Source organism: Antechinus flavipes, chromosome 2, assembly GCF_016432865.1.
Source record: "Antechinus flavipes isolate AdamAnt ecotype Samford, QLD, Australia chromosome 2, AdamAnt_v2, whole genome shotgun sequence".
Lineage (NCBI taxonomy): Eukaryota > Metazoa > Chordata > Mammalia > Dasyuromorphia > Dasyuridae > Antechinus > Antechinus flavipes.
This window is the reverse complement of record NC_067399.1, coordinates 603,402,506-603,416,002: the sequence shown is the minus strand read 5'-3', so window position 1 is coordinate 603,416,002 and position 13,497 is coordinate 603,402,506. Positions and strand designations below refer to the sequence as shown.

Below are 13,497 nucleotides of genomic sequence, written 5' to 3'. Positions count from 1 at the left end.
ATTTCTCTCTTTCTGATGAATTCTGTTGATGATAAACAAAAAGTAAAAATTACTGTGGGTTTATTTTATAGGCTACAACTTTGCTGAAGTTATTGTTTCTAGGATTTTCCAAATAAACCATTGATAAGCAGTTTTATTTCTTTGCCTTTATTCCCTCAATTTCTCTTTCTCATCTTATGACTAATATTTCTAGCACTATGATCATTGTTTTATTCCTAATTTTACTGGAAAGATCCCTACTGTACCCTCACTGCAGTTAATGCTGGCTCTTGGTTTTAGACGCTAGAGTGGCTGGCTTCAAGATATATGGAAAAACCTAGATTCAGTTCATCCAGTTCAACTAACCCTAAGTTGTTTTAATTGTACCATTCTATATCCTACACAAATATTTCTGGGGATAAAGTGTATAAATAAAATCTTTCAAACAAGTAGGAAAGGAATGATGCAGAGATTCACACCACACATTTTATCTGAACAAAGGAAAATATAAAAATATTATCTTTAAGAAGTCTCACCTTCCAGGAAGGTCACTGAGAAAAGAAAAGGGAAATATAATGGGAAAAGGTCATGAAAAGAGTGTCAGATTCTAGAACAAACTAGAAAAAGGGAGAAGGAAGAATGGAATGTTTTGTAGAAAATCGAATACCAAAAAGAAAGGTCATTCAAACAGGTTAAATGATCAAAGGTCTAAGAAAGATGAACAGTCTCCTGAATTATATTTTTGTCTGAGCAAAGGAAAGAAGGAGAAAAAGAGAAAAAACATAATAAAAATAGAATTAAGTCATCTAGACTTGGACTAGGTAACAGAAAAGATTATTCTGAGAAAAGAGACTATAATCAGATTGTTGTAAGCAAAATGATTAGAACAGATTAATTTTTTTAAAGTAACACTAGAATTTGATAGAAAAAAAGTAAAAATGAACAATTACAAACCCAAATGTTAATGAACTCAATTTATCCATAATAGAGAACAAAGTATCAAGAAAGATTAAAAAAGAATAAATTAAAAAAGGAGAATCCAACAATATTCTGTATACAACACTCAGACCCAAGGAAGTAAGACGAGGGGAAAGGATAAAATTTATTATTCTTCAGCCAAATGGAAAAACCATCAAAAATAATCACAAAAACAATCACAATACACAAAAAAGACACAGTGGATAGAGTGTCAGGCCTGGAGTCAGGAAGATATGAGTTCAAATCTAACCCCAGATACTTACTAGTTGTGTGACCCAGGGCAAGTCACTTTTGTCTCATTTTTCTTATCTATAAAATGAGGTAGAGAAGAAAATGGCAAACTACTAATTTTTTCAAGAAAAGCCAAATGGAGTCACAAAAAGTTGGACATAACTGAAATGAATGAATAACAATAAAAAACAGGTATCACCATGAGTGAAATAGGAAAACAATATCAAAAATGAATGACTCTCAGTATTAAAATATATGCCCAGAATGGCATTGCATCCAAGTACATACAAGTACATATGGGAAAACTTAACTGAAAAGTTCAAAGACCTGCATAATAAGTCAGAACACTACAGGTTATCCAGTCATCTGTCCCGTTGTCATTGCCATCCCATTTTTCCCTTCCTGGACTAACACTCTCATCAACAAATTAACAATCCCAAAATAAGAATAAAAGATGAAATTCTGAAAAGTAGAGAAAAAAATAAAACTGACAAAAATAACTACTGGAAAAACAATATCAAATGAAGGATTTTTATTTAAGAGTTTAAAAATTAATAAATCATTAGTAAATAAGAATTTTTTAAAGAGAAAATTTAAAACCAAATGGCAAAATAAAAAAGATGAGAAGTTTACAATGAATAAAGAAGAAACAGAATAGTAACAGAAACTACTATTTTTAAATATATGCCAGCAAAAACTAAGAATGTGAAAATTGAATATTATATGAAATATCAAAAATCAATAACAGATAAAAACAAATGGCAAATAGCCCAACCTCAAAAAAAGAAACTGAACAAGTCAGACATGAACTAACTTACATATTACATAAGTCAATAAGGGAATCTTATCAAAAATTAGAGATTAATTAATAGAGAAATAGAATACAGCAAACTCCTTTAATGAGACAAGTACAGCTCTGACACTCAAACCAATTAGGAATAAAGCAGAGAAAGAAAATGATAAATTAATATTCTAATCAGTAAAAACTATAAGCCACGAGAAGCAGTAGAATAAAACATCCACAGCAAAGCAAAGTCTTCCCAAACAGAATTGAGGATGAAAATGGAAAGATAACAATAGAAGAAAAATGGGCAAAATTTGTAAAAACAAAACAAAACAAACAAAAAAAAAAAAAAACCCTGTTATAACAAACTGTTTTTAGTGGCTGTGAAATTATTATACTTAGCTTCTAACATGACCATCCCCAAAGTGCTTAAAGGGAAAGAAAATGTCACTAAAAAGAACAAAAATGTAGAAAATATAAAATTTCACTGTTTAGTCTGCTAATTATGAAAAAGTATTTTATTCACAAACACGAAAAAATGCTGTCTTGGAAGTCTGTTTAAAACAAGGTGGCTCCCATTCAAAAACCAAAATCATTTAAAATTCCTTTAAACTGTAACAGAAATAACTCTACTTAATGATCACCAGATCATGAATGTCAGATGAAGTACAAAACAAAGAACATGAATGCTTGCCTAAGGGTATCACCATTAAAAAGTAAAGAATACCACTACACACAAGCTGTCAAGAAAAAGCAAGGAAAGCCCCCAACATATTAGGTGAACCTTCTCCAATCACTTCCCAGTGGTAAACTTATGGGAGGACACAATTTACACAGGATTTAGGCATAGATATATTAAAGTTTGTTTGCAGAGAGCTTTTTAGATCGATGAAATCAAATATTTATTTGAATATTTGTGGAGATTACTATAATAAAATTTAAAATTGTTTATTATACTCTAGTTAGATTGATATCCAAGATGCAAGAATGGATAAATAATAAGAAAACAATTAGCATCAATAATTATGTTAAAAATATACAAAAAGATGAACAAAGTCTAAAAAGATGCAGTAGTCATTTTATGTTAAAAACCCCTATAAAGCACAGAAAAAATATTCTTTATTATGACCAAAAGTATTTATTTTAAAACACTAACATCACTTGAAATTAATTAGGAAACACTAAAAGCTTTACCAGTACAAGTAATGTGGATATTTCAGTTGACATGTAAAAAATGCTAAATATAAAAATAAGGAAAAAAAAAAACCAAGGAAATAGTCATTATGATGTAAAATTATCCCTAACTGCGGACAATTATCATGTTTTATTTAGAAAACTCAAGGAAAAAAAAATTAAGACAGAGCAGCAGTTTTGTCAGAACATATTAGAAATCCATAAAATTGTCTGTGTTTTTGCTATTACTAACAAAAGCTAATAGGAAAAGAATAAGAGAGAAATTTCATTTAAAGTAACTACAAAAAGTATAAAATATTTCTAATTTATTGCTTGTATGGAATAAATGAGAGAAAAAGCAAGGATGACACCAAGATTGACAACCTGTATGACTAGAAAAATAATGTGATCTTCAACTCTTTTTTTTTTTTTTAAATGATCTTCAACTCTAATAGAAAGTCTAGAAAAGGATAGTATTCATACTATGGACATGCAATGTTCACTGATGGGATATCCAGTTTGAAATGTTGAAATGAAAGTTATGATTATGATGAAGAGGAATTAGAGCTGAGGAGAGAGACAAGAGTCAGATGCATATGTCTGGGAGTCATCTGTTTAGAGATAACTGAATCCATGAAAGCTGATAAAATTAACAAGTGAGATATTAGAAAAGGCTTGGGCCCAAGCCCTGGGTTATATGGCCAACGTTGTGATAGGCATGGCATGGAGAAGACATTAACAAAGGACATGGAGAAGCCAAGAAAACAGAAAAGAAATCATCCAGGAGATGAAAAGGGTCAAAAAAGACAAATGCTGAGAAGAAGTCCCATTAGATCTGGCGATTAACAAACTATTACAGATTATGGCAAAAGTAATTCCTGTTGAATAATCATAGAGGCAAGAAGTCAGTCTTCAGACTTAGTTTAGAAATCTAAAGGAAAAGGAGGATGATGGCTTATATTGTAGGAACCAAAGTGGAGAACAGCTAAAAACAATTACTGGTACATAAATGCAATGAAATATTTTTGCACCAAAATAAATGATGAAAAGTATTGTCTCAGAAAAACCTTATAATAAGGTTTAATGTAAAATCGTATATTAATTGATGCAAAGTGAATGAACAGAACTAGAAGAATGATTTCTACAAATACTATAATAATGCCAAATAAAACTATTCTGAAAGAATTAAGAACTTTAATTGGTGTAATGATCAATCATGACCGCAGGAGAATGATGTTGAAGCTTACCTCTTAGCAGAAATGTGATGGGACAATGGTATAGAATGAAACCTATGCTATCAGATACAGGCAATGTGTGTACAATTGGTTTGTTTGACTAATTTTATTTGTTGCAAGGAATAGCTTTTATTAAGGGATGGACTTACACACAATGGATGGGTAGATAGTGATGGAAGAAAAACAAAATATCAATCAAACATTTTTAAAAACAGAACTGAATAGAAGGAAGTTCTATAGGACTTGGAATAGGACAGAGCCAAACAATCATTTTATAACTATATTAAATTGAATATATACTTAAAAAACAGTACTTAAAAATTCAGTTTCATATTCAATCCTGTCACTCTTTGTATATTCAAATGTTCAAATCTGCTGATATTTAAGTTGATAGTAAATCTAAAATTTAAAAAGCTACCTGGTGAATTTCAAAGGACCACAGATAACATATATCTCTTTTGCAATGTGTTAAGCTGCTAGTTTGTTTTTCTCCTTTTCCTCTTTTCTATTTATCTGTCTAATCTTCAATTCTTGAGGTAACTCTCTATTAAGGAAGTATGTGTGTGTGTATACACATATGTTTGTATGCATATATATACACACATATATAAATGCATAAATAAAAACTCTCATTTAAAAATATATTAAGATTAGGGAACCTTGAACTCAATCTCAGTTCCTCAAACATAGGAAATAAATAGGATTACTTTCACGTTGGCAATAACAAATCAAGTTTTGAAAAATTAAAATGGTAATGTAAAAATGAAAATGAACAAGCAGAAAAGAAAAAATGTAAAGGAGTAATAAAGTAGCCAAAACTGTCTTTTATAATCTAAAAAGGGTTTGTGTTTTTATCAAAGTAAAATATATAAACTTAATTTCAAAAAGTCACAGCCACTTAATAACAGGAGTAATTTTAGAATTGAGAACCATAAAAAAAACTTAAGCCTCAAAGAAGTTTTTTTAATTAAAAATGACAAAAGGAAACAACTAAGTTCTTCTTTCTCTTTAATGTTTCTCTATGAAATTCACAGAAATGACAAATTTTTATGTCCCACCCAATATAAAAATAATTTCATTTTGCCCCATATATTTCTAATTATATGAACATTAAGTACCTCCCAATAATAAGCAGTCTGCTTTCAATAGGATCTCAATCCTTTTAATAAGCCTTAGAACTTAATTATTATTGTCAAAATTGTTAAAACAAAACAAAATGGTTGCTTCTATTTATTGAACTACATATGTATAAAAACAATTACCTTTGAAATGTAGGTGAGTTTAATAGCTCCAACAGGTGGGGATCCAGAAGGAAGATTCTAGGGGATAAAAAAGAATTATGATTAGAATAAAATTTAACAGATATTAAATTTTGCATGCTACTCTCTCCCACATTTGCACCCTTAAAAGTAATAAGGAAGTTAAGATTGAGCACTTCTATATAACAATAGATAGTACTTCAATGTTTTCATATCACACCCTAAAAACCATCACAATTCTAATAAAAAGGACATTATTGATAAAGATTTTTTATCTTTCAAATTGGTCCTTTCTTAAATAACTCAGTTGAAATATTTCTTCCACAGAACCAATTTATCAAATTGTATAGTTACAAGTCATAAACATACAAGTCAAAATGTTGCTGGCAAAAAATGGAAAGTCTGTTAATATTGTTTTGTTAGAACAAATGTAAATTTAGGTTTTGAAAACCTATTTTGGTTTTTGTTTGAATGATGTAGTATCATTTTAAAAAACTGATCAGAATCAAGTTTTAGTCAATGAATTCATGTAATAAAGATAAGATAAAGAGTTCTGTGGTTTAATTCATTTCAACTCAACTTAAAAAAAAAAAACTACATGTATTAGATGCAATGAAGAATTCAACAATGTGTAATCACCTCAATGAATTTACATCTAAGCAGGGAAATAAGAAAAATATCAAAATAATCATATAAATCAATATAACATTCCAAAAGAAAACTTTAAAAGGCCTATGGATGATAAGGAAAAAAATTAAAAAATCATATTCTTGAAGAAGAGGGATGAGAATATGGAAAGGATTCATAAAGAATATTGCATCTGAGTAGGAAAAGGCATTCTAAGCACAGGAATAAACATGATGGCTTGGAAAATCTAAGGGTTTTTAATTTGAAAAATAATCACAAGTCCAACAAGGAAGAACTATAGAAATCTCCAATTTTCCAAAGCAAGAAAGTGAAGAAAGGTTGTAACTGACTGACCTCTTCATACTTGACTTGTTTCTTACTCTTTTTCCATTAATGTTTTCAAATTTCAAACTTTAAACTTCACATGACCATAAATTTCTTTTTGATAAGCAGGAATTTATGTAACTCTTATACTTTTAATACAGTTTCTTGAACAATGATCTAATTAACTCTGGCTCAAGTGTTTAATTACTGCTTTAATTTCATTCCATCACCAACCCTGACTTGATCAGTTTTCTAACCTGAGAACTGACTGAGCTTGACATTAAAGATCAAAAGTCCTACTATACTGCATTTGTTTCTATTCATTCTGCAAATATTTACTAAAAGGCTATTATGTTCAAAGTAGGAAAAAAAAACTCACTTTTAACTGATAATCAAGAATTAATAAACATGGGAAGGGAAGGAAATTACATCATCAGAATTAAATTTTACAAATCTCAATCTGACATTATTAAATGTGAATTAAAAAAAAAAGTTTCCTGATCCCATAATGCTTACTCTCTAGTATGGAAGATAAAACATATTATAGTATAGAGCAGAACATATTAAGGGCTAAAATGATGTACAAAGTGCTCTATATTACAAAAAAGGGATTGCTTCTGAAGGATGATAATAACAGTGACATTTGAACTAGAGGTTCATTAATGAGGTGACATTTGAACCAGACCTAGACAGGAAGAACAGGCAGAAGAACATCTTGAGGAATATTTTAATAACAGTTTCTCAGTATGACAGTCACAAAAGGATCAATGAAGGAAAAGTAGAACGAGTCTGAAAAGATAAGTTGCTGCTTATCTGTTCCTTATTTCACAGACCACAAGGATTCAGTGGAAGAGTTCCAAGGAGTAACATGATTGATCCATGATACAGAAAAAAATTAATAATTTGGCAAAAGAGAGGAAGATAAATCCGAAAGAAGCCAACAACAGGCATACTAGTTAAGAAAATAATGATATGGGGGGGAGAGGGGGAAAGAAGAAGAAAATAATGATTTGACTCCCACAAATGAAAAGAAAAATGGTGACACCAATAACAAGATGGGACCCTGTGTGAGGTGAAATCTGGTGTGAGACATGTTCCTTTTGCAACATCCACATGGAAAAATCCAGCAGACACTTAAAAACATGGGGATGGAATGAGTGAGGGGAGAGAAGACAGATAATCACAGATACAGGGCTGAAAAGGACCTTAAAAATCATCTAGTCCAGTTTTTTTCAAATTGTTTACAACTGAGATCTTTTCTCTTCTGAAAAATTTTCATGTGACTTCGGGTATTAAGGTATATAAGATAGGTATACAAATCAAACATTTACTAATATTAAATTTTAATTTCACGACTCTCATATTTAGTTTTATGACCTCATATGGGATCACAAACTGCAGGTTAGGAGCTGGGATCTAGTTTACCCCACTAATTTTGCAAGAAGGAAAAACAAAAGTCTACAGAAGTGAATTATCCAGGGTCAATTTAAAAATGAGTTCAAATTATGAAATGCAAAATAGATAATTCTGATTATATTAAATTAAAAAGGTTTTGCAAAAACAAAGCCAATGCAGCCAAAATTTGAATGAAAGCAGAAAAATGGGGGAAAAAAACTTTTATACCAGTGTTTCTTATAAAAACCTCATTTTAAAAACTTAGTCAAAGGTATAAGAATAGAAGTCATTACTCAATTGATAAATGGTGAAAGCATATGAGCAGACGATTTTCAGATGAAGAAATTAAAGCCATTTCTAGTCATATGGAAAAAATGCTCTAAATCACTGAGTAGGGAAATGAAAGTTAAGATGACTTTGAGGTATTACATCATACTTCTCAGATTGGCTAAGATGACAAAAAAAGATAATGATAAATACTGGAGGGGATATGGGGAAAACTGGGACACTAATAATGCATTGTTGGTGGAGTTGTGAAATGATCCAACCATTCTGGAGAGCAATATGGAGCTAAGCTCAAAGGGCTGTCAAACTGTGCATACCCTTTAATCCAGTAGTGTCTCAACTGGGTCTGTATCCCAAAGAGATCATAAGAAAGGGAAAAAGACTCACATGTGCAAAAATGTTCATAGCAGCTTTTTGTGGTGGCAAGAAACTGAAAAATGAGTAAATGCCCATCATTTGGGGAATGGCTGAATGAATTATGGCATATGAAGATAATGGAATATCATAAGAAATGAAGAACAGGCTGATTTCAGACAGGCCTGGAAAGACTTACATGAACTGATACTGAGTGAAGTTAAGTAAAAGCAAGAGAACAACTGTACATCTTGTTGCTACAAGATTATGTGATGGTCAACTGTGATAAACTTGGTTCTTTTCAACAATGAGATTATTCAAGACAATTCCAATATGCTTGTGATGGAAAGAACTATCCACATGCAGAAAAAGAAATATGGAGACTGAATATGGATCAAAGCACAATATTTTCACCTTATTTGGGGGATGTTTTGCCTTTTTCTCAGATTTTTTTTTCTTTCACCTTTTGATCTAATTTTTTTAATACAGCATGACAATTATGGAAATATGTTTAGAACTGCACATGTTTAATTTGTATTGGATTGCTTACTGTCTACAGAAGGCAGTCGAGAGGAGAATAGGAAAAAATTTTGGAACAGTTTTGCAAAGGTCAATGCTGAAAATTAACTCTGCATGTATTTGGTAAAATAAAAAACTTTCAAAAATGGGGGAGGGGAAGAAGAAAAAATAATGAGAAAAAGAATCTTAAAAAGCAAAAGTAAAATTGTGATCTGTCAAGATGGTTATAGCTAAGAAAATATCACACAGAGGAGAAATGGTATTAAGATCTTAGAACTCAAGCTAAAATAAAAATCTGAGGCTCTTCCCAAAGATTGACCAAGATGCCCCGAAGAGGAAGTAGCTATTTGTTCTCTAAAGAACGGTAAAAGTAGAAGGTTTTATCAGGTGAGAGATTATCTTGGAAGGGTTAAGGAAGAAAATGACTCAAGGAAAAATGCTGAGGCAGTTTATCTGTTTATGTAATAGCAACAATAGAGGTCTGTTGTCTTCTTGGAGAAAACATCCAAGACCAAGAGAGAACCTTCCAAGCACTGTCAAAATGGTTATCAACAGATATTATGATATCAGTGGAGATCCTACAAGGACTGATGATCCACGTGAAAGTGAGGGAAGCTTCCAAGAGGAATCTTGGAAGTATTGCTCAAGAAAACAATACCTCAAGCACGAGGCCACAAAGCTTAAAGGTATCAAATTGAGAGTTTGTTTCCATATGGCCAAAAATAAGGAATTCAGGAGAGACAAGCAGAACTGGGAAATGAATGAATGATTAAGAAGAAAGTGTCTGAGGTTGGTGAAAGAAGTATGGTCATGGTCAAAGGATATGAACAGACAATTCTCAAATGACGAAATTGAAACTATTTATAGACATATGAAAATATGCTCCAAATCATTATTAATCAGAGAAATGCAAATTAAGACAACTCTGAGATACCACTACACACCTGTCAGATTGGCTAGAGTGACAGGGAAAGATAATGCGGAATGTTGGAGGGGATGTGGGAAAACAGGGATACTGATACGTTGTTGGTGGAATTATGAACACATCCAGCCATTCTGGAGAGCAATTTGGAACTATGCTCAAAAAGTTATCAAACTGTGCATACCCTTTGATCCAGCAGTGTTTCTACTGGGCTTATACCCCAAAGAGATACTAAAGAAGGGAAAGGGACCTGTATGTGCCAAAATGTTTGTGGCAATCCGTTTGTAGTGGCTAGAAGCCGGAAAATGAATGGATGCCCATCAATTGGAGAATGGTTGAGCAAATTGTGGTATATGAACGTTATGGAATATTATTGTTCTGTAAGGAATGACTAGAAGGATGAATACAGAGAGGACTGGCAAGACTTACATGAACTGATGCTGAGTGAAATGAGCAGAACCAGGAGATCATTATATACCTCAACAACGATACTATTTGAGGATGTATTTTGATGCAAGTGGATCTCTTCGATAAAGAGAAGATCTAACTCAGTTTCAATTGATCAAGGATGGACAGAAGCAGCTACACCCAAAGAAAGAACACTGGGAAATGAATATAAACTGCTTGCATTTTTGTTTTTCTTTCCGGGTTATTTATACCTTTTGAATCCAATTCTCTCTGTGCAACAAGAGAACTGTTCGGCTCTGCACACATGTATTGCATCTAGGATATACGGTGACATATTTAACATGTAAAAGACTGCTTGCCATCTTAGGGAGGAGGTGGAGGGAGAAAGGGGAAAAACTGGAACAGAAATGAGTGCAAGGGATAATGCTGTAAAAAATTACCCTGGCATGGGTTCTGTCAATAAAAAGTTATTAAAAAAAAAAAAAAAAAGAAAGAAAGAAAAGTATGGTCAATGAAGAAAAGTTGGTTGTGTTTTTGTTTTATAACCTGTATTGGGGAAAATATGATAGCAACTGTCAACAAGTGAAAGCTGAGATGCCCATTTCATAAGTCCACAAATCCATATATTTAAAATTGCTAAGGAGAATCTTTTGAAGTAATTTAGTTCAACTCCCTCATTTTATAGAGAGAAAACTTGGGATTAAAAGTGATCATGGATTTCAGGTAGCCCACTAATTTTCTAAATTTTCTATTCTGGATTACTTGCTATCTAGAGGAGGAAGATTAGGGAAAAGGAAGGAGAAAAAATTGCCAGGGCAAATTTTGAAAACTCTCTTTGCATGTATTTTGAAAATAAAAAGCTACCATCAAAAACTTAAAAATAAACAACCTCTCCCGGATCTATTTTCCACATCAATTGTTTTTCCATTAAGATATTTCAGGTTTTTTTTTTTTAATTCTTTGGGTTTTGTTTTATTATATCTTGATTTCTCATAAAGTCATTAGCTTCCATTTCCTCAAGTCTAATTTTTAAGGAAATATTTTCCTCAGTGAGTTTTTATACTTCCTTTCTCATTTGGCCAATTTTGCTTTTGAAGGCATTCTTTTCCTCATTAATTTTCTATATTTCCTTTTGCATCCCAGTTTTTCCTCTTCCTCTTACTTGTCTGGAAAATCCCTTTTGAGATTTTCAAATCTCCCCTTTGAAAGACCATCTTTCCATGGTCTGAGATCAATTCTTTTTTTTCTTGGAGGCTTTGGATGTTGGATTTTTGACTCTGTTATCTTCTTTTGAGAGTGTGTTTTGATCTTCCTTGTCACTATATTAACTTTCTATGGTCAATATCTTTTTCTGTTGTTTGCTAACTCTTTGTTAAGTAGGGCTTTTATTCCAGGGTGGAAGGTACACTGTCCTAAATCTTGAGGGGTTTGTGCAGATGTTTATCAGAGATCCTTTTAGGAATCTGTAAATTTTCAGTTCTTCCAAGATAGCATGATTCAAGAAGTGTGTTTGCTAATCTCCTGACCTATTCTCTGGGCTATGAGTGATCATCAGCACCCTTTTCTGCCCTGGAACTGCGAGGAGGATCCCCAATCCTCTCTGGCTATATGTGCTAGTGCTCACCCTGGGACTGTGAGCCAGCTCTGCAGCCCAGATCATCTGTAAGCTGAGACTTCTGGAAGCTAGTGCCACTGCCACCAATGCTTAATTCAGTGGCTCCCAAGGTGCACTCCTGGTTTGCTGGGGCTCCCCTCACATCCTAGTGCAACTAATCTTTCCTGACTTCCTTCCAAGTTGTCTTTGGTGTCTGTAGCCTGCACCATGATTGTGCTCTGGGCCCATATTGGTGCAAAAGATCTTTATTGCTGACCAGTCTTTGACAGGAAAATTGTTCCACTCCATCTTTTTGTGGGTTCTAATGCTCTAAAATTTGTTTAGAGTCATTGGAAGAGTTTGGACGATTCCTTGCCTTTACTTAGTCATCTCAGCTCTGCTTCCCACAAATAAAATGATATTAAGAAAGCATTTAGCAGTCCTTAAAGAATTCAAGTACCTGGCCAAAGTATTCCATCCCTGGGCACTGAAAGAATTGGTGGAAGGGTGAGTAGAATTGTCCAATAACTGATTATTAACCAGAAAGTTAATGAACATCTTTAAAAGAAATGGTGAATATAAACAACCACTTTATGGTGTTTGACATTATGAAGGGCAAATCATGTCAGACTAACCTTATTTATGACCAGACAGCAGTTATGACCAAGATCTGGGAGTTATAATCAATCACAACCTCAATGAGACCCACAAGTATGATATTTAACCTAGAAAGTTAAAGCCATCTTAAAGCTATATTTAAAGAGACACTGAAGGTGCTAAGCCTACACCTGGACTGCCAGACTACAGCTGGAGTCTTGTGTTCACTTCTACGTGTCACATCATAGGAAGAACAGGGATAAGCTGGAGAGAATCCAGGAGGGCAACCAAAATAGTGAAGAACCTTGAATCCAAACCATAAAAAGTTTGGTTAAAACTGTTCAACTATTTAAAGGGCTGCTACATATAAGAATTTGATTTGCTTTATCTTGTTTCAAAGAACAGAATTAAATGGATGAAATTTTAAAGGAAGAAAATTTCAGTTTGATGTAAAGGAAAACTGCCAAAATTTAAGCTACAAATTTCCTTGAGAGGTAGTGGGATCCTTTTCTGAGGAGATTTTCAAGTTTGGAGAACAGCTTGGGATGGTCAGTGAACAGAGATTAGAAAACATGAATTTGTAGTCAACATATATAAATTTAACACAGCTTTGTGGCTTTCTATTGACACAACTTTGTGACTTTTTGTCAACATATAAGCACACAAAATGGCAAATGTGAATCCTTCAGAGTTGAGGATTAGACAAGTGGGATCAACATCTAAAGAGTCTTCTGATAGCTGTCAATACAGAAATTATTGAGTTTGGTCTCTTGGAAATTTTGTGTTGCTACAATCATAGGTATTTTAAGATGCTTAGCACAGCAGAAACAGCT

At 32.7% G+C, this 13,497-nt stretch overlaps 1 protein-coding gene across 4 annotated transcripts in view; it reads right to left on the bottom strand.

Moving 5' to 3' along the window:
• PLEKHA1 (pleckstrin homology domain containing A1) overlaps positions 1–13,497 on the bottom strand; it is a 77,680-nt gene that overhangs the window by 35,723 nt on the left and 28,460 nt on the right. For all 4 annotated transcript variants that reach the window (XM_051981591.1, XM_051981590.1, XM_051981589.1 and 1 more), the window contains one exon: positions 5,643–5,699. In XM_051981591.1, the coding sequence (XP_051837551.1) occupies positions 5,643–5,699 (57 nt within the window). The remainder of the gene's footprint in view (positions 1–5,642; positions 5,700–13,497) is intronic.